This window comes from Trichosurus vulpecula, chromosome 4, assembly GCF_011100635.1.
Source record: "Trichosurus vulpecula isolate mTriVul1 chromosome 4, mTriVul1.pri, whole genome shotgun sequence".
Taxonomy (NCBI): domain Eukaryota; kingdom Metazoa; phylum Chordata; class Mammalia; order Diprotodontia; family Phalangeridae; genus Trichosurus; species Trichosurus vulpecula.
In genome coordinates this window covers 295,202,426-295,229,851 of record NC_050576.1, presented here as the reverse complement: position 1 = coordinate 295,229,851, position 27,426 = coordinate 295,202,426, and the positions used below count along the sequence as shown (strand labels likewise).

Genomic DNA, 27,426 nt, shown 5'->3' with positions numbered 1-27,426 from the left:
ACAATCCTAGGAGGTAATAAAATAATTATTTTTTAAAAAATCTCTACTTTTATAGATGAGGAAACTGAGCCTCAGGTGGCTTGCCCAGGGTCACAGAGCTAGTTGATGGTAGAGAGGCATCTCAAGCCCTGGTCACCTGATTTCCATTCTGGTGTTCTTACTTACTCCTATGTGGCACTGTCTCTTTCATTATATTGTTTATTCATTTTTACATTATCATCCTCCCCTTCTATTATCCTTCTTTTACAGACAAAGAAATTGAGGCCTAGAGAGGTATTATGACTTACCTAAAGTGATACAGGCAGTGAGTGTTAGAAGCAAGGTTTGAACCCAGGTCATAGCTAATCATCTATACAGTTGGAGCCTAAACCTAGGTCTGATGATTCGAAATTTGGTGAATTTTTCTATTTCCTCTTGCTGTTTCTGTATCAACACTAGATAGAGTATACTGTCACGGCACAGATCTCTTCCGGAGAGCTTTAATTTATTCCATGCAGAAGTCTAACTTTATTCTGTCTTTGAAGGAACCTTTTGGACCATTGTCCTTACAGCTAAAAATAATATGTATTGTCCTGGACTAGAGATGTATTCACACATGCACACACATACATAAACATATGTAGACATGTACATGTATGTCACTGAATGGGTGCTGCTGCTTCAGTGAAACTGAGACCTGGGAAAGATCTTAACTTAAAAGGCCAACATCTCCCACTGCATCCACAGGGCCATCTCCAGTTGTCCTGATCTATATCTTGGCACTGGGCCCAGATGGCTCTGGAAGAGAGAGTGAGGCTGGTGACTTTGTACAGCCCTCCCTCACTTAAATCCGACTCACTTTCATGTTATGGCATCACCTTCCTGATGTCATGATCCTCTTTGAGAGCGAAGGACAGACAACAACAGGTACATGTACATGTGTCTATGTAGTCGTTTATATATGACATCTATGTGTGTATATAAACACACACATATACACATACATGTGTGGTCATTTTCTGATATTTTTGATCTTAGAATGGAATTTGAAGTCCAAACATGATAATGCTAATATTGCCCTATAAAGACAAGGGGATGCATTATATTGTACGGTTTTCATTCTTCCAGGAAAACTTAACATCAAAGAGTTTTCTTTAACATCCAGCTAATTGCAAGAGGGCAGGAATCATTAAATAATTGTTATGCACACCCAAGGGTAGTACATGTATTTCTTAGATGACATGTTTATTAAGTAATGAAGAATCATTATGTTATTTAGGGTAGCATTTATTATGATTCTTGCTCATAAAATCACAATATTCATCAAATAATTAATGACTATATATAAAAATATGAGACTTTGTGTATGGAAGGAAGTATGATCAACTTTACAACATTGCTAATAATAATGTGATAGGATGAACTAGAAAAGTCTCCATTTTTATATTCAAGTGTGTAAATGTTAAGGATTAAAATAATTTTTGCTTGGATTTTTTTCATTAATGGTTTTCTCACATTATAACTATGTTTGGAATACCATATGGAAAGGTTGGCCAATTTTCAGTAAGTAGTAAAATTAAATCTACAATTCAATTAGCTCTATGGATCTGGGAAATTACCTACTTTATTTTCCCACTGTTTGAATTTTTAAAGACAGAGTAATTTTTATAATTGCACTAACAGAGAGCACTGCAAACCAAATCCTTCTAAATTGTGCACCCTTTTCTTCTAAGACATATTCAGACAGTGCACATCTGTGTTACCACAGCTGTGTTGTGCATAGTCCTGACACACTCTCCAAAATGAGTTCAAAGCAAGAGACCCAGGAAAGGACCCAGCCCAGGTAAACTAAAAAGCAGAATGACTTTGTGCTCCCCCCACCCACCCAATTAACGAATGGTCAGTGGAAACCCTTATGTTGACTTGAGCATCAAGTCACCCGCTATTTTCCCTCTCTTGCCACTACATCAAAAGTTTATGAAACACCATGTGAAAGCATTTGTAAAGATCTCATGGTTTCCTTTTGAAGATGGGCAAAATCGCAAAACCCTGCTACTCCTTTTAGTTATGCTTTTAGATCCATTGCTTAAGCCCATGCCTTAGTTATTTTTGATCCAGAAGTGTTAACTCTGTAAATAGCAATGCAGTCAAGATGTCAAAATATGGCCCTAAATATACATGGCCTGCGGATGTTGGCATGGCATAGGGAAGGATGAGAAGCTGGTGGGAAGAGTGGCTGTCTAGCTTTCAGGGATTGGTTTGGATAGGTATATTTAATGCACATTTTACTCATTTACCCATTAAGAGGGATGGGGTCTGGACCTGTGATTCTTCAGTTTAGGGAACTCCTGAATGATGAAATTATCTCTTTCAAAGCAGGTGATTTCAGCTAGGGACTCCAGGGATAAAGTAGTGGACCTGGAGGCAGGAAGATATGGGTTCCAATGTGACCTTGGACACATTCACTCGCTGTGTGACCCTCACTCACTAGTCACTTAACCTCTCATGGCCTTAATTCCCTCATCTGTAAAATGGAGATAAGAATAACACCTGTCACCCAGGGTTGTTGCAAGGATCTAATGAGAGAACGTTTGTAAAGCTCTTAGCAAACCTTAAAGAACTATATGGACATTAGCCATCGTTATTATTATTAGGTCATCATCTCTGCAATTTCTAGTCTCAGAGATTATCTACAACACAAAGAGGTCAAGAAACTTGCCTATGGCCACTGTTTGTCCAAGGTGGGGTTTGAAGTCAGGTCTTCCTGCTTCCAAGGCCAACATTCCATGTCCTTTGCCATCCTTCTTCTCTTACTTTAATATGATTATAATATTAAGGTTTTGAGAAATTATAATAACACTTCTTTCAAGCTCTTATTATTCTCCCTCTCCCTCTCCCTCCCCATCCCCCTCTCCCTCCCTGTCCCACTCTCCCTCTCCATCCCCCTCGCCCTCCCCCTCCCTCTCCCCGTCCCCCTCTCCCTCTCCCTTTCCCTTTCTTTTCATTTCCTTCCTTGCCCCGCAATGGGAGACAATCCCCTGCTTACTTTCCATTAGTTTTTCTTGAAAAGAAGTCTAGACCAGCTTCCAGAAGATTAAGATGATTATTCACATATTGTTCCTCTAAGAAAGTTGGAGGCAACTCAGCATAGAGATACTGTCATAGATGAGCACAAGGGCAGAGCTATTTCATCTGGCTCAGTGATTTGCCCTCTCGGGAACCCAGTGTGCCTGTGATAGGCTGGAAAGGATCACCTCCTAGCCCTTTCTTCTCCACATACCCTCCTTACTCCTTTTCATCTCCATTTCCTCTATTATTTAAATTAAATTTCTGGGAGAAGCTCCAAGATTAAATTAGAAATTCAATTAAATTCCTCAAGAAAGCTCTAGCAGTAGTGACCCATTCTGCAGAGGATGATGTTCACATTTGCCCCTGGATATCCCTTTGTCCCTGAGGGGAGCAGAGTCAATATCTCAACTGCACTGATTTTGGAATTATTAACAATCCTGGTGAAACTTTAACATGCTGAGTAAAAAGAAGATGCCATAACTTAACATAACTTAATGAGCATCAGCTACCACATTAGATGAATAGGTCATTTACCAAAGCAGTCAATGTAAAGTATGCATTTTGGGGACAACCCAATGACACAGTTTCCCAGGGCTTCTCATAGCTCTTCAGTTGCTTTGGAAAGCTTGATTGACATCCTGATCCCATACAAATTTTGTGGGATGTAATTTCATGTGTTTGGGGTCATCATGTATGTTTTGTGATTTTGATTTTTATATTGCTGGTTAAAAGGAGAATTGCAGTAAGAGATTACTTATGTTTTATTTTTATTTAACACACATAATGCTTAGGTGCCCTTTTATACTTGGCTCCATAACAATATATAGTCATGGAAAAAAAACTATGTTTGCTTTATCAAAACAATTGTGGCATCCAAAGAGATCTTAATTTCATCTCAAAGCAAAAACTTTAATTGTAGCCCTTTATTTTACTGTCGAATGGAATACACATGATCTTGTTTTCTTTGTATCTCTGATTTGGCCTCCCAAATTGGTTTGGATGGTGCTATTATGGGAGTCATTGTGGACCATGGGAAGATCGCTGGCTTTGGAGCAAGAAGGGGGGGATTCAAGTCTTACACCTACCACTCATCTGTGTAACCTTGGGCGAGTTGCTTAACCTCTCTATGTTTCAATTTCCTCATCTGTTAAGTGAGGGGAGTTGAAATAGATGACCTCTAAGGTGTCTTTCAACTCTAGATCTGTGATTGTTGGCTCAGGTTGTTCGTGCTTCTCCCAGAGGGTTTGCCAGACACGGTAGTTTACTGACGCAGAATGGTCTGGCTTGTTATGTTCTTCTGATAATGTTTTTCTAAGTAATAGTGATAACTTGGATCTATATAATGCTTTAAAGTGAAAAAAAACCCTTTCTCACACCAACCTTCTGAGGTAGCCAGAACAAGGATTAATGCCTTTATTTTACTGATAAAGAAACCAAGGTTCCAATAGGCTTGTTTGTGGTCAGACAGTAAGGCTAGAGTCAAGAAAGGCACGTTTCTTGTTGTAAGAACAATTAATCTGTCTTAAATGATGAACTATATAATAGAATCACAGAATTGGAAAGAAGTCTCAAGAGCCATCTTGTCCAATTGAAATGACCTCTGCAACATCTCTCTCAAGTGGTTACCCAAATTCTTTTTGACCACCAATAATGGAAGAGCTAGGTGGTACGATGGATAGAGCATTGGGCCTGGAGTCAAGAAGACTCATCTTCCTGAGTTCAAATCTGGCTTCAGACACTTACTAGCTGTGTGACCTTGGGCAAATCACTTAACACTGTTTGCCTCAATTTCCTCATCTTAAAATGAGCTGGAGAAGGAAATGGCAAACCACTCCAGTATCTCTGCCAAGAAGACTCTAAAAGGGGTAATGAAGAGTCAGGTTGCACTAAAAAATGACAAAACAGAGAGAATTTTCCTTATAACGAACTGAAATCTGTATCTCTGCAATTTCCATTTATTCTTCCTAGTTCTGTTCTTTAGATCCAAAAGAAACAAATTTAAACTCTCTTTTACATGACAGCCTTCCAGGGACAGACAGACAATACTTGTTCTATCTATCTCAGAAGCTTGTTGTGAAGAAGGTGTTTTTAAACCTTAAACACCCCCCCCCCAAACACACACGCACACTGCTCCTCCCCTTTATTCCAGTCTTTTCTTCTCCTAGCTAAATAGTCCATATTTATGTGGCTAATTGTCATATGATTTCAAGTCCCCTCGTTGCCCTGGTCACCTTCCTCTAGATGTGCTCTGACTTGTTAATGTCCCTCCTAAAATGACTCCCCGAACTGAACACTATAGTCCAAATGTGCTCTGGCTATGGCAGAATACAGCAGGGCTGTTACCTCCTTCATTCTGAATGCTACTTCCACCATGGTAGCATAAGGTCACATCAGGCAGTTCCTTCACAGTGTTGATAAACATTGAGTTTACTCTCCCTAAGGTTCTTATCACGGCCGAATTGTTTAGCCATACCTCCACCACCTTTGACTTAATATAGTTGCTGTTTTTTAATCCATATACATCATTTACACTTATCCATAGTAAATTTTGTCTTATTAGATTCAGTCTGCCATCGTAGCCCTATGCGGCTGAAATGGACGCCATTAGGGAACCTAATCGCCACTCCTTAGGCCCCCAACCTCAACCAGTTCTGAATCCATAGCACCGTTATTATCCTGTCCATATCTCTCTAAAGATGAATGAAAGCCTTTGTCAAATGACTTCTAGAAACCCATGTATATGCTGTCTACTTCAGTCTTTTGAATCCCCTATCACAAAAGGTTAGTGTGGAATGGTCATTCCCGATGAACCCAAGCTGGCTTGTAATGATCACACATCATTTCCGAAGTACCTATGAACTATACCCAGGGGTGTGCTGGAGCCATCTGTTAGCACAGATTAAGCTTAAAAGTGGGCCATGTGTTTCTGGAGAGTCAGCTGTTAAACATTTACTGGCACACCGTTGGCTATATATGCCTTTATTACTTCCTTCTAACATTTTACCAGTAATTCATTTCAAGCTCATAGTTTGAAGAGGCAATAAAATTCAGTGGAAAGAACATCGGCTTTAAAGTCTGAAGACCTGGGATCAGATTCTGCTTCTACTGCTTTCTACTTGTGTGTGACATCAGATAAGTCATTAAATCTCTGGGTCTCAGTTTCCTCATCTTTAAAATGAAGGGCCTGGCTTACATAGACTCTGAGACTGTTTCTTGCTCTCCCTGCCTGTATCATCACAGGACACTTTAGACTTCTTTTCCCTAATGTTTGCTTATCTGTAGTCCTGATGCACTTTCCTTTTTTTCATAGTTCTTTAGAGATCACCAAGGGCAGCTCAGCAGTCATATCTATCAGTTCATTCCATACAACGGGATATGGTTCATTCAGGCCTGATGATGTGAACTCCTTGAGGGCAACTAGGGGATCTCTTACCATCTCCTCACTTATCTTGGATTTCCTTTTCCTGATATCCATTTTGTTCTATCCTTCTAGTCTGAAGATCATTCTCTTTGTTAGGGAAAACTGAAGAAAAATTGGGATTGAAGAGTCTTACCTTCTTTGAGTCACTCCTTATTAGAATTCCATCCTCTCCAACGAGTGGTCCTGCCCCTTCTTTGTTTATCTTCCTGCTGTCCCCAACGTTGTTTTGAAAGCCTTCCTAGTATCTTTTGCAGTGCATGCTAGCCTTAGCTTATTCCCCATTTTAGTATTACTGACACCTTTTTTGCATTTTATTTTAAAAAGCATATTTATTTGGAGAGGAGCAAGATAATTCTATCCCACACTCAACATTTAGTGAAATTTGTTATGTGAGAACTCTGGAAATAGTATTTCCTATATAACAAATAATGTGCATTAGAGTTACACAGAATGAATTTAATCAAAAAGATTTATTTGTGGTTTCTTTCTCATCTTTACCATAGTATATGGTATCTTTTCTAGCTTTTGAATATACCCACAGTGGACTACCTAGAATGCAACTGGCTGCCTTGTGGACTTAAATCGTTGATGTTTTACCAAATATTGGGCTTCTTTTTACTGTTCTCTCCTCTCTTGTCCTTTCCTCTCCTCTACTTCTCTGCCACTTCTCTCTTTTCTCTCTCTCCTTCTCTTCCCCCTACCCCCATTTCTGGCTAATTAGAGTTAAATAAACTGTTGTTTTTCTAATGAGTTTGAGAGATCATGTGGTATAGTCTCAAAATTGAGAATAAGGAGATGTGCAAAGGGGAAGGAGAGTATCACCACTGTCCCACTAATAAGCAGTGTGACCTTGGGAAAAGTCACAAGGGATCCCTCCAGGTTCCTCACCTGTAAATTGAATGCTCTGATTCACCTTTATGTCTCTGACATCTTCTAATAGTAGGGAGGCAGCCTTGTGACAAGGAGACACCTTTTAAAGATGGCAAAGGTTGCTCCTATTGTAAGAATTTCAGTAAAAAAAAAGCAGATCTCTGGGAAAATAAACAAGTGTGAAATCTCTATCTTACTGTAGCATAGACAAATTCTGGAAAATATATTTATATTATGCCTTTTTAAAAGCCTATAATTTTTCCCGTATAATAAATGAATGCACATTAGGTTAAAAAAGAAAAGCGCAACCCTTCACTTTACCATCCACCAGGACTGTTGTGATACCTTCCTTTCACAATTTCCCACCTCTTCCCCCTCCCCCTCCCATGCAGATCAGTCTTCCTCATGAGCAGAATTTGGTCATGACGCTTCAAATGCTTAGTCATATTCAGTGGCTCCCTATTGCCGACTGAGTCAAGTATGTGCTTCTTTGTCTGGCAAACATTCTGGGGCTACACTCCTTTTCCAGCCTTATTTCATATTACTCCTTGCCACACGTGATATGTTCCATGGCTTCCTCCCTCTTCCTTAAAACACTTTGGACCTTCCCGCCTCTGTCTGTGCCTTGGCTCCCGCCATTTTGTACGCTTTCCATGACTCTTTTTCTTCTGTTAAACTCCTTCCTGCTCTTTGAAGCCTCACCAAAATGCCACATCCTCAGAGAAATCTTCCCTGATCTCTCTCTTCTTCTTCCCCAAGTCCCTAACACTGCTCCCTCCACAATCCTCATCATATAACACTTTGTTTTGTTCCTCTAAAGGAACAACCTGAATCATTGATGATCACAGTTATCAATGAAGGTACCTGAATTCACTAGCAAACTAAACTTCCAGAGGGTAGGAACTGATGTCTTATCTAAACCTTGTCTCTTCCCCAAAGGGTAGGCACCTAATAAATGGGAATTGTTCCCAAAGTCAACTTAGAATAACTTGTAAGTGCATTTTGGGGATTGAGGGAAAAGAGAAATCCTAAATTTTGATAAAGCTGAGGAATTTCCACACTCAGAGTTGGGATGAGGAGAAAAGCAAAGTCCAGTGCACATTCATTGAATTGCCCAAGGTCATATCACAAGTAAATGAGGGTAGGCTTCAAGACCCAGGCCTCTTGGTTCTCACTATGAGGCTTATGAAACTACCTTGTCGTGAATCCCTGCAGAGCTTTGAAGAGTAGCCCAGTCTCTGATGAAAGATCCACCCACCTGTATTCATTTAGTTCATGTCAGGAGGAAGAGAGGCTGAGTCATTCCCCCTTCACAGAGTAGAGAAATTCTGAAGTTTGAGCCATTTGGCTCATCCTTGAAATGTCTAAAAAGCACTATGACAAAGAGTCAGATGAGTCCCTACATCTTTCTCAGTATTCTAGTCCTACCAAATGTGTGTGTGAGAAAGAAGTGGGGTGGAGGGGAAGGATTCTTTTGGAAAATACAGTTCCCCTACTCGCTTTTATTCTGCTCTCAGAGTCAAGGGCCCTTATCTCAGGTAAGGATATGGAGATCACTCTCCAGCCCAAAGGGAGATTATTGACTATTTCTTTTCATTTTCAAGAACTATTGGGTTTTGAGGAAGAGGAATAAGAATAAGGCATCTATGGAACTATCTTGGCTTTCTGATTCCTTTCCAACAACTTCATCAATCATTCCTTTATTAAATGCCTAAAGTGGACAGAGCACTGTGCTAGTTGGGGAGACACAAATATAAGCCATTCTCTTTGCCTTCAAGGAGTTTGTGGTCTAGCAAGGAGATATGACACAAACATCTATGAGATAAAATGAGAAACAATCCCATGAGAGGGGTGCCAGACCTCCTAATGCCCTCTCACCACCTACCTGCTGTCCTGCTCTAGTCTCTTGTTTCTGTTGTCTGGCAGGTGTTTCTGTTCAAACTCAAATTTTTATTCCTATTATCTGTGAAACACAATGTTGTCTGAGCAGCATATTTTAACGATGTGCCTTGGGGCTTGGGCATGAGTTTGGCACACTTTCTCCCAGTTCTTGTCATTATATTCACAACACAAAATTAGGAAGGTATAGATTTGTTCTCATTCATGAAATCTGAAGAAAACACAAATCTGTTGTATATTTTTCCTTCATAAAATGACCTAATTTAAGTGGTGACCTTTGCAATTATGACCATGTATTCTTAGTTTTGTGTTTTAATGAAAATAAATAGATCTTGACTTAAAAAGGGAGGGAAAACAACCATCCCCCTATTCTGAATTCCTACTTTATTCCCTCTGAGGCCCGTGGCCACAGTTTTAAAAGTTAGACATGGTTACCTTTTAGTTAGTTTAGAATTAAAATATGTTGTCATATTAGAAAACATATGCTCACCTCTTTCACATGTTGATTTTTTCTTTTCCCTTAGCATCTCTGTTAATTTTTGTCTATTGAAAAGAAAGAAATATTACATTTCCCAGTTGTGCCTAATAAAGAATAAGATCAAAATTCTCTATTCCAACGTATTTTGATGCCTCATGGTGGAGCCTAACAGTAGATCATGTCTTTTGACTTGAGGTCCAGCCTGGCTAAGGATGGAGAGGCTTATCACCAAAGGGTTAGCCATCACATGATGAACTTTCCAACCCAAGAAATTCATGAAAACTGTCTCCTAAGGCATGGAGGGATTTGCAGTCTACACTGATGGGAACGGTCACACCAATAACATTACATGCACCTGCAGTTTTGAACACATAAACAAAACTTGGAGTGATAAAAGAACTAGCCAGTTGCTCAACAGAGTAAAGAAAAACTATTTCTATCTCTTCCTGTTCCCTTTCCGCAATACTCTATCCCATCTCTGAAAGCTTTAAGGTCCATTCAAGGAGCTATGAAGGTCATAGATTTTAATGAGCATAGTATTGAGAATTTTAAGTGTCCGGCATCACGATTTTCTGAGTTGCTTTCATTCCTGGTCTCACTTCACCTAATCACATTTATGAACAGTAGTGTCCAAAAGTCACTCTGTATCTTCATAAGCAAGGTGATAGAGAAAACTGAACAGTTAACCCACAGAACCATGAAATATTAGGGCAGGAAATGACCTTAGAGGTGACCTAATTTAACTACATTTTATTTCATGTTTTTAAAGAAACATTTTATTGATTCTTAAAAAGAATTCTGTCATTTCCCAATTACTGCTTTACCCCCACCTCCAAGCCATCCTTTTAAAGAAGTATACATTAAAAAAATTAGCCATGCTTTATGAGGTACCCCTCCTTCCGCACCTATAACTCATCATGTCTCTACTGAATTGAGGGTAACATGCTTTACCTTCAATCTTCCCAAGTAAAAATTGTTCAGAATTGATCAAAGTTAGGAGATCTTGCAATTTTGTTTTCCTTTGTGCTATTGTGGTCATTGTATAAATTGTTTTCTTGGTGCTGTTTGCTTAGTATCAGTTTATAGACATTTTCCCCACTTCATCCCAAATTTTTCATACTTACGGGGTAATGACATTCCATTTCATTTCTCTACCATAGTTGGCACAAGCATTATTCATCTGATGGGCACGTACTTTGCTTCTCCAAACTTTTCATTTTGTAGAGGGGGAAACTAAGAGGAGAAATGACTGGACATATGTCACACAGTTGAGAAATAATGCAGCTAGGGTTTAAATCCAGTTCTTCCAACTCCAAATTCATAACTCCTTCACTCGTACCACACTGTCTCATTTAAAGTTTCAGCTTTTAAATGATTTTCTCCTAAAACATCGACTGTATCCAGAGGGCGTTGGACTCTGGAAATTTAGGGACATAACAGTAAGTTGTGAAATGTTGGCCTGAAAAAGTTCATCTCATTTTCCAGAATAATTAATTTAGATGTTCAGGAGATAGCTTAAAAGTTGAGACATAAGAGACATGCATACATGAACCTGTATCATTCCCCTGACTCCTATACCACACACATTCACAATACTATGGAATGTAATAGAAATTTAGACCTTGCAGTAATTTTGGAAAGAAAGTTGATAATTATGCCATATCACAATACTATATTTTATGTGTATTTAATTTTAAAAGTCAATGGAAAGCTAAAAAATATTATTTTCTTAATCTTCATATATATTTAATTGATGATGGGATTTGGGGGGGGAAATGACATTAAGAAGATTTTCCCATTGAAAATTGACCACTGTTTTTGTAATTGGTTATTTGATTAATATGTATATTTACTATGTTTTGACATTTTTTGGTCCAACTTTCTAAAATGATTTCTCAAATGTTAAAATATGTTGGTAGGAAAAAATGTTGATTTAAGAAATAGATATCACTGATAGGGATAGGACCTGTGTTTTATTGATCTAGTACGTTTCTGGATGGGCAAGCTTCTTCCACTAGGGCAGGCTGGCACCTTCTTTGCATTAATTAAGTCTTAATTAATTAAGAATCTTAGAGACTTGCCTAGATCAGAGGTGTCAAACTCCCAGCCACTCACTGGTTTGCCATAACTAGATTAAAATGTAATTGGAAAATGTTTTAACAAAGTAAATAAAAAAATCCAACATAGACAATGTTAATTTGTGGTTTTCCAATTCAATGTGCAGTGGCGGGGATCAGTTTCTATTTGAGTTTGACTTCACTGGCCTAGATGACTAAGACATTAAGAGATTTGACCCAGGATCTTCACGATCTCAAGGCCAGCTCTCTACCCACTGTCATGTTACCCCTCAATATAGGCATTAAAATAATTCCATACTCTAATGGATCTATGATCTTATCAATGTAGGTATTTCTAGCAATGATGCCAACTATAGCCCATCTTTGTATACTCTTGTCCATATATTCTTATAAATCTTCCACAGGTGGACCACCCACAAAGAAAAGATAATATTGGGGAAAAGTAAGATAGTTGGTTTTTTGATGTAAATTGAACTTCATCCCTCAAAATTAAAATTTTTTTTTGATCTAGAATCTAGTTGTTGGTGTTGAGGAAAAGATTGAATCACTTCCTTATACTGAAATTTATAACAAAACAATATTTCCTAATAAGGTTTTTTTTTCTTTAGTGAAGTTAGTGTGTTGTCATTTCTTTCTTAAAGAGAATCTCCCTTTTCCCTCCGCACAGGGAGCATGGCCACAAGCAGGCTAATAGGTGCTGTGGCAGGGACCATTCTGGCCCTGGGGGTGATTTTTGGAGGCACAGGGTGGGGAATGGAGTAAGCATCTTTCTGAGTTTCAGAGTGTTTATGTTTGGTGCCTAGTGTGTGAGGTAACTGTTGGTCCCTGATCCTTCTGTGTCTTGTGTCCTTGGCTTCGTGTCACGTGGTGGTCGTATTTGTGGTGTGATTTGAATGTTTCTGTGTCATGGAGTTTGCTTGTGCTGTGTTGAACCCTCTCCTGTCTGGGACAATGTGGGGCATAAATGAATACGTTTGAGAAGATTGGACAGCATCACAATCAATATTTTCTAAATATCTCACCCAGTGCTCAAATTGTGAGAACAAAAATACATATTTAGAGAGATTCTGACAGCCTCTAGTGTCAAAAAACATTCATGTGAACCATGTTTATATTAGATTCAGTTTTTTAATCTGGAGAGATCACTTTAGCAATGGATCTTCACTTTCAATGAGGTGAGGAAAAGAACACTTAACCAAAATAAACACAAGTAATAAGGTCTCTTGAAGGAAGTCTAAAGAATGAGCTATTAACATTTTCATTTATTTATTTCAATTGGACCCCAAGTCGGAGGTTTGGGAAATCTATGACACTTTCTTTATCCTCTTGGAAAATAATTAGGATCAACCAAATCTGAAGTTCTAGGACATTCCATGCCTGCAGGATCTTATGTTTGTTCTAATCTAGTCTTTAAAGCACAGGGTCAAATAGCTAGTAGTTATCTTATTAATTAATTGCCGTGAGAGCAGCTGATTGTTTTATGCCACTTCGATTCCTTCTTGGGTTGATTGTGTACATCAGTGGTGTCAAACTCAAATAGAAATGTGGGCCACTAAACCATACATACAGATCCCTGCAGGTTACAGAATGGCTTAGAAAGCCACATATTAACATTGTCTATATTTTAGTGTATTTTTTACTTGTTTTGCTAAATATTTTCCAATTAAATTTTAATCTGATTCAGCCACACTTGGGAATATTATGGACCACATGCATCCGGAAGCGCAAGACTCTTATGGTGTACATCACCCAACTCCACAGAATAGGTGTCAACTCTCCATGTGATACTGGATGGGTGTGGAGCTGTTCTAGGGAGAGTGACCAATGCTGTAGGTTGAGGGATGCCAATGTTTTAATCTCTCTCTAAGCATTAGTATCATATAGAGTGCCAAAATACCTCTCACTGAGGCTGAATGTCTTCTTTCAATAAGTTGATGACTTCACACTTAATTACTCCTCCACAATGTGTCTCAAAGAACTTAACTCTATCTTTAGCAGAAACTAGCAATTCTTGACTAAATCAGTAATCATCTTGCAAACAGCTGTCATCTCTCCATCTTCTTCCAGCTTTATTGGAACACAAGGATATTATATTTGTTTTCTGTGACAATGAAGGGAACATGTAAAGATAATCATTAAACTGATTGAAAGAATCAGATTGAAAGAATGAGCCCAGGAAGCCACACTGGATTAGTAGAGAGCAGCTTTGTTGCAAGGAAGTAATGAATTAGAAATAATAGAAATCACCCAGATAGCTCAGCTCTTTATAGACCTGGAGAAAATTAGCCAGGTTGGATTTATACGTGGGACCTGATAAAATTACCTGGAAAGGAATTATAAATACTAAAATATATATTTTCTTCATTCTTATATGATTATATGCATCAAATATATAGATATTAGTAAAATATTTAATGAAATTTTTAAAAAAAACCATTGAAATAATCTACCTTTATTTTAAATGCATTCACCTTAAAGGAATATTTGACCTTTGTTAATACATATGAGGTTACCTAATACTTAGAAAGTACCAATATTTTTCTTCATAGACAGAAATTTCGTATGTACCAAGGAGTCATCTTTTCATACTATTGGTATATAAAAGTTTTCTCCGATGCTTAGATAGCAGTATTAAGATGTGGTATTCATTTACAGTCCAGCATTCAGTTCCAAATCCCCTCTATGAGAATTCCCCAGGCTCAGCAGCAATAGTCCCATATTCATTCAGTATATTTTTCACCAACTTAAAATACAAAATTTATTAGTCATAGTTAAATTTCAATAGTCTGACATACTAGTCTAATAACTAAACAAGAAAACGATTCCTTAATTTATACAAGGAAAAAAATCTGAGTTGCCAGCATTTATTGTCCATCATTTTTTAAAGTTTTCTTGGTTTGTAATGGTCATATTTTTCCAGGTAAGTCTAGAAAGTGGATTTTTTAAAACAGCAAATTTGTACTGATTTTGATGCCTTGTTTGTTCCCGAAGGTTCCTGTTTGTTTTTTTGTTGAATTCGGTTTACTTCCAAAACTACTGAGAACTTCATTATGATATAGATTGGTTTTTAGTTTTAAAAAATATGGAGGAAAGATTGTTTGAAACATACTTGGCTTAACTGATAGTCTAATGTATATTTAGCGACTAAGGGCTCAGGAATAAAATTTTCTTTGGGTTCAACTCATTAGATCTAAATAATAAAATCAAGGATCATCTGTAGTGGGGTATGTATATATGCATATATATATATGTACACATATATATGCATTCAACTCCTTAAATCATGATTTTATGCTAGGAAAGCAAAAATTAGCTAAGAATGGGAACTGCTTTATGTATAGTGTGATATATTTGTTTTTTTAATATTACACTAATTTGTTATCAAGAGAGGCAGTATGGAATAGTAGATAGAGGCTTTGAAGTCAGGAAGCCCTGGGTGCAAATTCTGATTCTGAGGAATACTGTCTATGGGACAGTGGACAAGTCCTTAGGCAGCTCTATAAGATGCTAAGTTATAGCTAAGGTGCTGATCAATGGAAGGAGTTTCCACATTGGGAAGTTCCCACAGTGATGAAATCACAAGTCTAAATCCACACGCTCCTACTCCCCCTTAAAAAATCCCAAAACATAACAACGCTGTTGTCAAAATAGGGAAAATTTCATGGTGAAATAAGGGACTGTTATACAGTTGGTTTCCCCCCAAGGGAGGAAAAATACATGTTACATACATGTGATATACACATGTGTTGTACTCCTTTGATGGTGAGTCTGGGTGCATAGCCGAGAATACCAAATCTAAGAGTCAACCTGCTTTTCCACTGACACATCTCTTCACCCTCAACTTCTTGTCCAGTAAAACATAGTTCTCCAATGTATTAAAACACATAGAGTACCTTGTTTATCCTGACATTCATGCCTCCAAATGCAGGATCTCTTTAAAATATGCCCATTTTTGTACCCAGTTGGACTTCATATGAGCAGGAAGAATTTTTTACACCCGTGTATGTGCTTGCCAACTCAAGGGGGTTTGGGAGGCTGGGAAAACACTTGGCCTTGCCAAATGCTTCTTGGGCCATGCTGCTAAAATTTTTAAAATGTAAAATAGCGGGGAAGCATTGCCCTGAATCTTTAGCAGAATTTCTGTACATCAGTGTTACAATGACCAGAGAAGGTTGTCTTATGTGAAAAAAAGTTGAGCTAGGAGAGTTTTCTAAGCAAAAGAGAGTTTCCACATAATAACTTACTTATCAAACCATTGTGACTGAGAGATATGCCTTATATAGTTCATCTTTTATGCTCATTCCAGCTCATCTCCTTACACCCCTCAGAGCCCTGCCTCCATTTTGTTAAGAACAGGGCATTGGAGGGGGGCAGCTAGGTGGTGCAGTGAGTAGGGTACTGGCCTAGGAGTAAGGAGGACCTAAGTTCAAATCCGGCCTCAAACACTTGACACAGTTACTAGCTGTGTGACCTTGGGCAAGTCACTTAACCCCAATTGCCCTGCCTTCTCCCCTCCAAAAAAAAAGAAAGAAAAAGCAAATAAATAGAAATAAAAAATTTAAAAATTAAAAAAAAAAGAACAGGGCATTTGGAAAGCAGCCTCAATCAATTGAGTGTGAAGAGCTTTCTTCCTGTTTGGAAGAATGATTTTCCTGCTCCTTCAGTGTCTTCCCTTTCTCACCCCACTTTAATCTTTTTCTCCTTAAAGACAATCTCAAGAGATGCTTTGATGTGGAAAACATGTCTCTGGAGAGATGAATCATGTGTTTCAACTGCAGATTTTTCTTTTAAGTTGATCACATGTACTCTTTCCCTGAGACCTCCCCATTCTGGTTGCCATACAAAGTGTAATTTAGGTAACTCTAGGTACAAACCAATAAGCACTTATTAAGTACCTACTATGTGCTAGGAACTGTCGGCAAGGCTTTTTCTTTCTTTATCTTCATTATTTGTATATGTGTGAGAAATAATCCTGGTGTCATTTGTCTTTATGATATTATCATAGACCTCAATGTTGGTATTTGGAGTTTTGGAAGGGTGGGGAGGGAAGGAGAACTGGGGAGCCAGAAGCAAGACTAGCATGTAGTGAGGGTCATTGATGGAAGTACTTAGCATTTGCGGTGGTCAACACTTATTTGTCCCTTATTTAAAATTATCTAAAGAGTAATCCTATGGAATTTAATTATTACACAGTAAAATGCTTAAAATTTTAGTTAAGGAGGAATCTGAATCCAAGTAATAGGTTCTGTAGTCCCTTGACCTTACAGATAGAAGAAAAAAAAGTTTAAAAATGTTAAGAGATCTTTGAAATCGCTTCACTGCCTTTCCCTTACTGATGTCAACTAAGTGGTTGGTTCTTACCTATTTCTTCCCATAATCCTTTGTCACAGGTCCTAGTGCCACCAATCTTATAATAGGTTCCATCGCTGGTGCCATCCTGGTAGCAGCTATTGTCCTTGGGGGGACAGGATGGGGCTTTAAGTAAGCAATGCCGCATGTCTTCTCTTCAGTGGCTATGGCAATTCTCTTCTCTGCTTACATAACCAAGTTTTGAGTTCCTGCTACAAGATCTGTACGTATTAGAAGTTAAAAATATTAAAAATAAATGTTGTTATTCTCAAGGTGATTGGGGATGAGGACAGGGGAGGAATGGCTTCAGAACATCAAATATCATCTAGGTGCAAATAGAACTGGCCATAGAAGGAAGCGCCATTCACTAATTGAGGGGAAACAGTATGAAAGGCCTTCCAGAAAGATCTCCACTTAGCACTGAGAAGCAAGCAAGCATTTAAGATCAACTTTTCAAACAGGCCATGTGATTGAAAAGTAGGCCAGTGCTAAATTATGTGCTTCTATTTTTGGAAACATAGACTTAATAAACCAAACCAGAAGGATATACATCATAGTACATGTTTTATAATATACAAAGGCATCCATGTTTATCACACATATCATGTCTGGTTGTGAAGTCACTTAGTTTAAAGAAAAACCCAACATTCGGTTGTATAAGATTTTAAAGTAGTTTATTTCTTTAAATCACTGGAATAGTACTTTAAATTTCTCACTTTGGGAAATTAATAATTTAATAATTAATAGTACTGACTTGATTTTTTTTTGCATGCCTTTAAAAATCGTCCTTTTTGTATTTAACATTAATTAGCAAACTGAGTTGAACAGGCAAAACATATAATTAAGGCCAATGTGGACTTCAGAATCTCAATCATGAGTTTGCCTTCATTTGTAACCACTGTTTTTAGCCTGGAGCTGTCTAGGTTCTTAATATATCCCCAATTCACTTACTAGTAGTAATTTCTTTTCCTTTACTATGCATTGTGGAGATCTGGCCTTTACGTTGTGTTTTTATTTTTATTTTTGGACGCAATCAGTATGAATTGCTAAGACATTCACGTGCCATATATTTCCCTGGCAAAGAAATGCTTACTTGCACCTGATGTAGCAACATAGTAAAATAGGATAAGTCTATCTAGATAACTCAAGGTTTTTAAAAAATATCTACATTTCCATCAGTCTAGAAGTGAAGTCATAGTATGTAGGGCTGGAAGGGCCATTAGAAGTTACCTAGTCCAACACCCTCATTTTACAGGTGAAGAAACAGATCCAGAGACGGGAAGTGGCTTGCCTAAGGTCATGTAGCTAGCAGACCTCAGAGCAGGAATTTAAACCAAGGTTCTCTAACTCCAAATTCCATAGAATAATTCTGTAGGTTAGTAATTCTATAGAAATCACAGGATCTATAATCATAGTTTTTTTAGAAAACTAAATTATATGTCTAATTGCTTTATTTCTTCACTTTCTTTTGTGTATGCAACCCAACTTTGATCTACTTAATCCAACGAAAATGAATGTAGTTATTCTAAGTGGAAAAGGACACAAAATGAGAAACCATATGAAATTTCCTGCTTTGGGATGAATCAGAGGAGGAAAAAGATTCAGTGTTTTTTTTTTTTTTGCACCCTGAGGTTTTGCTTAACCTAGGGAATATATATATATATATATATATGTATATATATATATATATATGTATATATATATATATATATACACACACACACACACACACACACACACACACACATATATATATGCATATATATATATATATATATATATATATATATATATATATATATATATATATATGTTTTTTTCCTTGATAAAGTCCAGGTGATTGACTATTGTAACCTAAATCTACAAACTCATTTTTAAATAGTTTCTTCCATACACACTGACCCATCATGTATTTGTCCAGGGAAACAACCTTTCAGCAAAATAAGTAGCTGGATAATGTCATGGTACAAGGTAGAACACAATTTGGAACTGATCTGATGTGTACAAGACACAAAAGGTGCAACTTACATTTGAGTTGTACTTGTCATAAAATTGATATTGATCCCCTGCCAGCTCTAAATCTCTTATCTGGCATCCAGGTAGAAGAGTCCTTTTCTATTCACTAAGGTACCCTCCTAATTCAAATGAAGATCCCTGTGAGGCAAAAGACCATTGTCAATTTTAGTAGACTCCACACTCTGGATTGATAATATTACCTTGAAATCTTTTTCCATAAAGATTTCTAAACCCAAACAAATAGGTTACCACCTAGATTTTTTCTTCTCAAGGCATTGTAAAAGACAGTTCTGAGGTCCAACCATCTTAAAGCTTGAAGCCCATCGCCTTGGACACATTTACACATTTAAAAATATATCCCATTAGCCATCTTTATTATCCAGTTCAGTTCAAGTGATTCACCATTTGTTAAGGATCTACTTTGTCCAAGGCCTATTCACTTTCACCAGAAACTGTTTTGGTTTCTTCCAAGGTTTTCCTAATGAACACCTGGGTGAGTTTATCATTTCAAAAAATTCGAGATGAGAAAATTATTCTGTAGCAGAACCTCAGAACACTGGCCTGGCCTAGCTCACAGCTTGAAGTGCATGTTTCTTTGGGGGATGATGGAAAAGCCTTCTTTTTCAACTGTGTGTTAAGTCAGTGAGGCCCAGCCCATGTCATTTCCAGATTGAAGGCCAAATTCTGTTTGCTTTCCCCAAACAGGGATATGCATATAGCCTTCAAGATGGTGAAAAAATGGGGTGGATGCTCTATGAAAAGGGAGATTGGGCACCTGTTGATTTGGAGACCACTGCAAGGGCATGAAATCCAAAAAAAATCAGACTTGGCAATGATGAGCAACTAACCAGTCAGACTTCTGGCCAAGTTTAGTATTAACTAGCAGCTCATTGAAAGAGTATGAGAGTGTCTTTTATCATAACCACTAATATAGTGGAAACAGGGCAGAAAGGCTCTTCTTCTAGTGGCACAAACAAAAAATGAAAAAGCTACTTTACATGCAACATCAAAGGAAAAAGAAAAGGCTCTAAAAATAAATGTGGAATCCTAACCTTAGCCCTTTAGGGCATTTAGGAAGGTCACTGCTTTATGTTGTCCATTGTTGCTTCTGTATGGATATTTAAGAGTGTAACTTGCTATGACATTTGACTGGCAGAATTTGAGAACAACTAGATCCTACATGGTTTTTAAAGTTGAAGATATTCTGGATTTTAAACATTAAATACAACTGTAGCTTACCTTGGCATGTGTGTGTATGTGTATGTGTGTGTATGTGTGTGTACACATGCATGCTTTTGACTACAGTGTTGAAGTTAAACCAACTTTTCAAGTGGTGATTTTTAGAACTGAGAAGTAAATACTCCTGTTTTCTGGTTGAATTGAAGACTTTTAAGCCTTTCGTTAGGCTCAGTGCAAAATGGAAGGAGTCGTCTTTAAGAACAGAGAATAGTAGAGAACAATCTGAAAAAAGACTTGGATTTTTTTTTTTCTGAACCTACTAACTGGAGTTGAAATGAGGACTTTACTTGTGGCAGGGAAACAAATTAGTGAACTAAAGAATAAAGCTTTTAGGGTAATATGTGCTCATGGAAAATACATTGTATGGTGGAGAGAATGACCATTTCCTCCTAAAATTGTATTTCATCTCATATAGTCTTGCAGGCATAAGGCTTCATATTATTGAAATGTTAAAGAAACACAGGCCTTCCACCCAAATCCTTATAGTTGTTAAGCAGATTATCTGAGCCTTAAGGTCTGCCTTTGAACCCATTTCTTAAAATGGTTTTCTTAAACTCTTTTATCTCTAAGTAAGAGGAGGGGGGTGTGTATGTGTATGTATGTATGTTTGTGTGTGTGTGCGTGTGCACGTGTGTGTATATATTCAAGAAATACCAAAATCAAGGTGACTAGAAAGTTGTAAATTTCAACATGGTGTAACATGCTTCAGTGTGGAACTCCTAGAAAGAGAAATTCAGCTTGATTTGGTGGGGGATACCCCCTCCCCATTTCAGATGAGGTACGGCTGTATGAAAGATATACCGTAGTTACAGTAACTTTTAGTTAAAGCTAAACTCTACAAGTTGCCTGGTTTAGAGGATAGCAGGGGCCTGATGCAGTCCAAAGTTTTTCACATCTCCAGAATATCAGTATTCCTTGGTAATCACCAAGGGATCTTGGAATTTAGGAGAAAAAAGATATTATTAGTTATAGGCAATATCTTCTAGTGATGAATCTATCTTTCCATATCTCTGCCTTCATCTTTATTCACCTTCTCTCTTCTTCTCCTCTCCTCCTCTCTATCCCCCACCCCAAATAGAAACAATGTAGAAAGAATCCCAGACTTTATCATGTCCTAGTTTTTTTTTTTGTCTATGGGCCCTAAGACAGTTACCTCAAACGTAAGAGATAACATAAAAAGAAAGAGAAGCATTTGGAGAGCATGAGAAGGTTAAACAATTAAATGACTTGAGGCTAAAATCAGAATGACTGAGATGCTATGTTTCAGCATCATGCTCTTCCTAACAGCATGACACTAAGGTGGAGTTGCATCACCCAATAATTTGTCCCTTAATAACTTTTGAATAATACACATTGGGTTGAGCCTTCCTAACTCTTCCTGGAAACAGATAGCGAGCAAAGCTGTGGTCTTCACAGCCTGAGAAGGCAGGACAAATGGATTAAAGAGGCTTAGCAGTAGTCTCATTCATATATTTTTAAGCAATAAAAAAAATTGATGGAGGTGGATTGATGTCTCAACTAGTAATATTGATAGGAAGGAAGAAAAAGATTAGTTGGGAGTTGAGAAGGAAAGAATACAACAGTTAAGTGGCTCATTAGCAAAACCAGGATCATAAGCCAGCGGTAGTATCTCCTCATGTTCTTCTGGCCACTATATTGGTAAGCCATGTCACTCAGGATGAATCTTTAAAACTGTTTTATGTTTCTTCTCCATGTGCATTTAGCGGCACACTTTCAGAATCAATTACCACTGGGCTTTTGTAGCTATTTCCAAGTTTAAAAGATGTTCACTTGACTAACTGTACTAACTACAGAAATGAACACTTCTAACTTTAGCTTCTTGATAGAATATGATTGCATGCTACAGGCCAGATGAGGGGTATCCTCAGTCCAATCAGGCTTTGCTTCTAGTATGTATGAACCCAGTTTGGCTCGTGTTTTATTTCACGGAACTAACTAAGAGACAAATTGTTTGTGGGTTCAGCTAAAACAAGAATTTTAGAATTAGTGTCTATGGAATACTACTAAGGAAGTTAATTAGGTGTTTTGCGTGCCCTGTTAGATAATAACAGAAAACAGGTTAGCAGTTAAACTACGTAGAAACTTATTGTTAATTGAATTTTCTCAGGAGATTAAATACATTTTTCTTTTTGAATCTTGGGTGATGGTACACTTCATTATTCTGAGCAAATGGGACCAATCATCGCCAGTCCCAGCCATCTTCTTTGAATTCCATCTCCATATCCCAGTGATAGCTAATGAGCTAGACCCCCTCCTACTACTGCTTCTCTGGGGATATTTAGCAGTCAAGAGAGCTTTTCTAACCACCATGGCACTACTCCTATAGAATGACACTGGCCTGGAAGATTTAATGCTGTCTTCATACTTGGGGTCTAACAGTATATTAGGAAACACTCTGAATGATGGCCTTCATCTACAATGGATACAGGAAGTCAATAGGTAAGAGGTGGGGGTCAAAGATGAGGCCTGGCTCTGATTCTCTGAGATTTGCAGGGTTTCTTGGGGATAGAAACAATTCTAGGACTTCCTCTTGGATTTTAGACCATTTTTAGAGAATCTTGGGAAAGAACTGATGGGAGGAGGAGAGGGATCAATGGTGCCCCTCATGCATAAAAACTTAGGAAAAGCTGGACTATGAAAAGAACTCCTCACCAATTGTATTCTTTTCTAGTCTATATTACAGCTCAGAGAAGAGTTATTCTGCGTGTGTTATCCAACAACCTGCTTCTTTGTCTCTGATCCTCTGACTGTGATAAAAAGGACAAGCATTCATGAATCCCCAGGGAAATACACAACTATCCATCTCATAGCCTATGAGACTTAGTAGCTACCAAAATCCTCCAAAGTGATATAGGACTTTTGCAAGAAGCTGAAAAGATTCCTGGGGCTTTGAGTTTGGAATTAAAGTTATTTGTTTGCTCTCCCATTTATAGATGTTTTTGTCAAGAATCATATTTACCTTCCTGCCCCAAATTGGTCATTGACCAAGAAACGAAGAACAGTAGACTGAGATTAGGACCCAGTGCCTTTTGTTTTGTAGTTTTAAGAACTGTTGTTACTGGCAATGGGTGGGGGTGTAGGGCTGGGTTTTGTTTTGCTGTAGACAAAAATAATAGCCCACATTAAAGTAGCACTTGAAGATTTACAAATAGTTTTGACCACTCAAATCCTGTATGGAAGACAGTCTAAGTATTATTATCCCCCTTTTATAGATAAGGAAACCGAAGGTCAGAGAGTTACAGTCAACCTAGGTCTTCTTGTTCCAAACCTAATACCCACTTCCATCATACCAGCTGCCTTTGTTCATTGGAGTTAGTGAAAATGGGCACAGGTACCTTCATGACTCACATCCTAGTCTGGTATTTTAGGAAGACTGGGCAATGAATGAATTACAGGTTATGAAGTGCCAGACTCTGATATCCTTTATATCCATCCACCCTTAGATTTATCTCTAATGTGCCAGGGTTAGTAGGGAGCAGATAACTCCCTATTGGAAGGAAATGGAACAGTCAAAGCAGGAAGGATGTTATTGAATCTCATGAAAGTTGTGTAAGGAAATTAACTAGGTGGAGGCTCCAATGCTTACAGTTTCGCTTTAAACTTTGCCATATGACTTTCATGGGAGAAGTATAGTTACAAATCAACCCTGACATAGTAATCCCCAAGTGTGGTTTAGTGGAAAGACTGGTGAATTTGGAGTCAAGACCTAGGTTCAAACCCCAGCTCTGCTACTTACTTTCTGTGTGACTTTGGGCAAGTCATTTAATTTCTGGTCCTTGTCTACAGAACATGGAGGTTGATACTAGAAGACCTCTAAGAGCCTTCCAGCTCTAAATCATTTGATATCATGATAGCCCTTAAGTCCCTTACCTAGCACAACCACAGAAACCTTTCTTCCTTATTGTTCAGAGTATTTCTCTGCCCTTGTATGCCCCCACTTCAAAACTTCGTATCCCTCCTCCTACCTCCCCTAGTCCTTGGGACTTCATCACCAGCCTTCCTCTCCATCTATCAAAACCCTGACTTTACCCTAATGCTGGATGATAGGGTTTGTGGTATGGGGACATGAATGGGTTTTGGGGAGAAGAGATAGAAGAACCTACTCATTGCTAGTTCTTACTATCTTTCAACCATCAAACCTACTGCTCGCTCACCTTTAACTGCTCCTCCTTCTTATTGGTCCTCACTTCATTCCTTCCTTCTCCCCCCCCCAGCCAAGTTGCCATTATACTCTTCATCCCACTTTCCACAACTAGAGCCTCCATCTTCCTGTCTCCTACGCTCTGTCCACTCCCTTTCTGCCTAGAATTGCTGCTTCAGGATGCAGGAGGCACCTTAATGCCCAGCCCAGAGGGCTGGAGGGGCAGGGAGTAGGAAGTGTTGCTAGGACCGAAGAGAGGGCAAAAAGGTACAGAGGATCATGAGGTCAGAGATTGAGAGTTCAAAGGGATTTTAAAGGTTATCTAGTTCTAACCTTTTTATTTTACAGATGAGGACAGAGAGACCCAGGGAGGTTAAGGAACTTGCCAAAAATAACACAAGGAATAAGTGACAGATTGTAGGATTTGAACCTCAGTCCTCTTGACTCTTAATTCAATACTATTCCCCCTATACAAACATGCTCCTGTGTTCTCAATATGGAATTATGGATATATTTTCCCACAGAAACATTGTTAAATGTGGTGGTTAGATTCTGTGCTCTCATTGATACATTATGAGAGCAGGTATATTATGAACTAAACAGTCTTTTGTAGGCTGGCCTAAATAAACATCTGACTTAGAAATGAACTTTTCTAATACAATCCAGTTATAGGAGCACAGGATGCAGAGCTGGAAATGACTTCAGATATCTAGTCCAGTGCCATATTTGATAGATGAGGAGGCTCAGGCCCAGAGATACTAAATGATTTGTTAAAGAGGATAAAGTCATTAAATAGTAATCCTAAGTTTTAATATAGCCAGGAATGAATTTTGCTTTCTCTCCCTTTAAAAGTGAAGAAGAATACTTCTGCTATCTTCCACATGGCTATGATTTTTAAAGATAGTAAATTGGGAAAATGCATGGGATTTAGGCTCTTAAACATAGCCATGATTCTTACATTCAATAGATTGGGGAAATTTGGGATATTTGGGTTGAGTGTAGCCATCTATACTTTTAAGATTAGTGATATTTGTCAGTAAGATGGTTGTTCTTTCTTGCACATTCATTCCAAATGACAACTGATGTTTTGTTTTCTTCTCTTCCGAGTTACTTCTGCCCACCTGGCTAGACAGTTTATGTTGTAGGTCTGGGTTATTACACTGCTCTTATTTGTCCTTAAAACACTTACTGACACATTAGTACACAGTTTAGGAATTGTACTCCTGCGGATGGTATGTGCTAGCCACGTGGCTGCTGCCACCCAGTGCAGACCATTGCATTGAAAGACTTGACTTAGAGGCTAGACTTTCGGTCTTATCTCTGTGTTCCTGGTTTAACTTAAGCACTGTGTGTTTTGAAGTACATCTGTTCAAGAGATGTTAATTAGTTTAGTACTAGATAAAAAACATTCTTTATTGTCTGTAAGGAAGAGTAAGTCCTGTGTCTAAGAAGAAACAGCCTCTGGTTGCATGATAATTTGGTGGCGGGAGTGACATATATACCCAGTATTCTGATTAAATGCATGAACCCCTTGCCTGATGCCCCACATAAAGCCAGATTATGGGGAGGTTGCACCCAACCTTTTGTCGTTGCCTTGTAGTGTCTTGCTGTTTTATTGGCTTAGGGATCACTTTCTAGGAGATTGGACACTGTACTCAAGGCTTTTTACTTGCCCACTCGGATACGCACTAAACTTCTGCACTTGCTCAACTAACCTGAGTCTGTGTCCATTCTTCTTTGAGTGCACAGTCTTACTATACACTCTACATCTTTATTAAAGAATGAAAGCATTTGGTTCCATGGGGTGGTAAGAGCTCATAACACTGAGGCATTGAAATGACTGCATTGGGCAACAAGCCATTTATGGCCATTCCTGTGGGCATCTAAGTGAGTAAAGTGACAATGAGAGGATTGCTAAACATTCCAACTAGCCCTTGTAGCCTCAGATGTCCCATTTTTGTAATAAGTGAAATGTTTGATGGGAATACCCAGTTCTGTAAGACTTTCTGCTATTTGGGGTTCCTTATTGACCATGCTTTTCGTGAATGGCAGAAGAGGCCCTGGAGGCTTCCTTTGATTTAGTACGAGAAAGTGGAGGGGGGGACATTTGGCTACCCTGAATTCATATTGGCTGACACTCTCTAGATTTATGAATATTGACTATTTTCCATCTGAATTCAAAGTGAATTTGGAGTCTGCCTCAGTGTGAGTTGATTACTTTACTCTGGACCTAATATTTGGTATTATCTTTATTACTGCCGTTATTCCACTGTGGTCTGATTAATATTGTGTGTTTTTTTTCCTGCCTCCATCTTCTTTTGACACACTCTGGAAGAAATGTCAAAAAGAGAAGGTTTGATCCAAGTCAGCAAGGCCCCATCTGAAGCCACTGCACTGGGTCAGCTTCCCCTTGTACTTTGGAATTCTGGGTATGAAGTCCTTGCAGCCAATATGCAGGAACTGCTAAGTCGATAAAGAAGAACCCTGGGTGATGACCAGAAAACTAAAGGTGGGGCGAGGGGATGAGGGAAAAGAAAACTGTCCTTTTTGGAGATAAGTTCAAATGCTGATCCCTTCCCTACACCTGTCATCAAAGGGAGGGAAAAAGACCATCCAGGCATTAGAAGGGGAAAAAACTTTCAGAATATGTTTGTGGTTTGTTTTGTTTTTGTTTTTGTTTTTTCTAAATGGAAGGAAGAAGGGGCAAAACCAAATCAAGTGCAATAAAAGGACCATTTCACCAAACAAAACAGCAGATGATTTTTTTCCTCTCAGCCTGCTGACACTCAGAATCCTCGAATTGAGCGGCATGACATTTTTTTTTCTTTTCATATTGATGACAAACAACTCCAGCGGCATGAAGAAC

At 38.3% G+C, this 27,426-nt stretch overlaps 1 protein-coding gene across 1 annotated transcript in view; it reads left to right on the top strand.

Annotated features, from left to right (window-relative positions):
* The window catches only part of ADAM23 (ADAM metallopeptidase domain 23), a 245,007-nt gene extending 217,965 nt beyond the window's left edge, over positions 1-27,042 (top strand). The window contains exons 25-26 of the mRNA XM_036757815.1: positions 17,185-17,275; positions 26,896-27,042. Coding sequence (XP_036613710.1) covers positions 17,185-17,275; positions 26,896-26,944 — 140 coding nt within the window. The 3' untranslated portion in view covers positions 26,945-27,042. The remainder of the gene's footprint in view (positions 1-17,184; positions 17,276-26,895) is intronic.
* Positions 27,043-27,426: the final 384 nt, after the last annotated feature.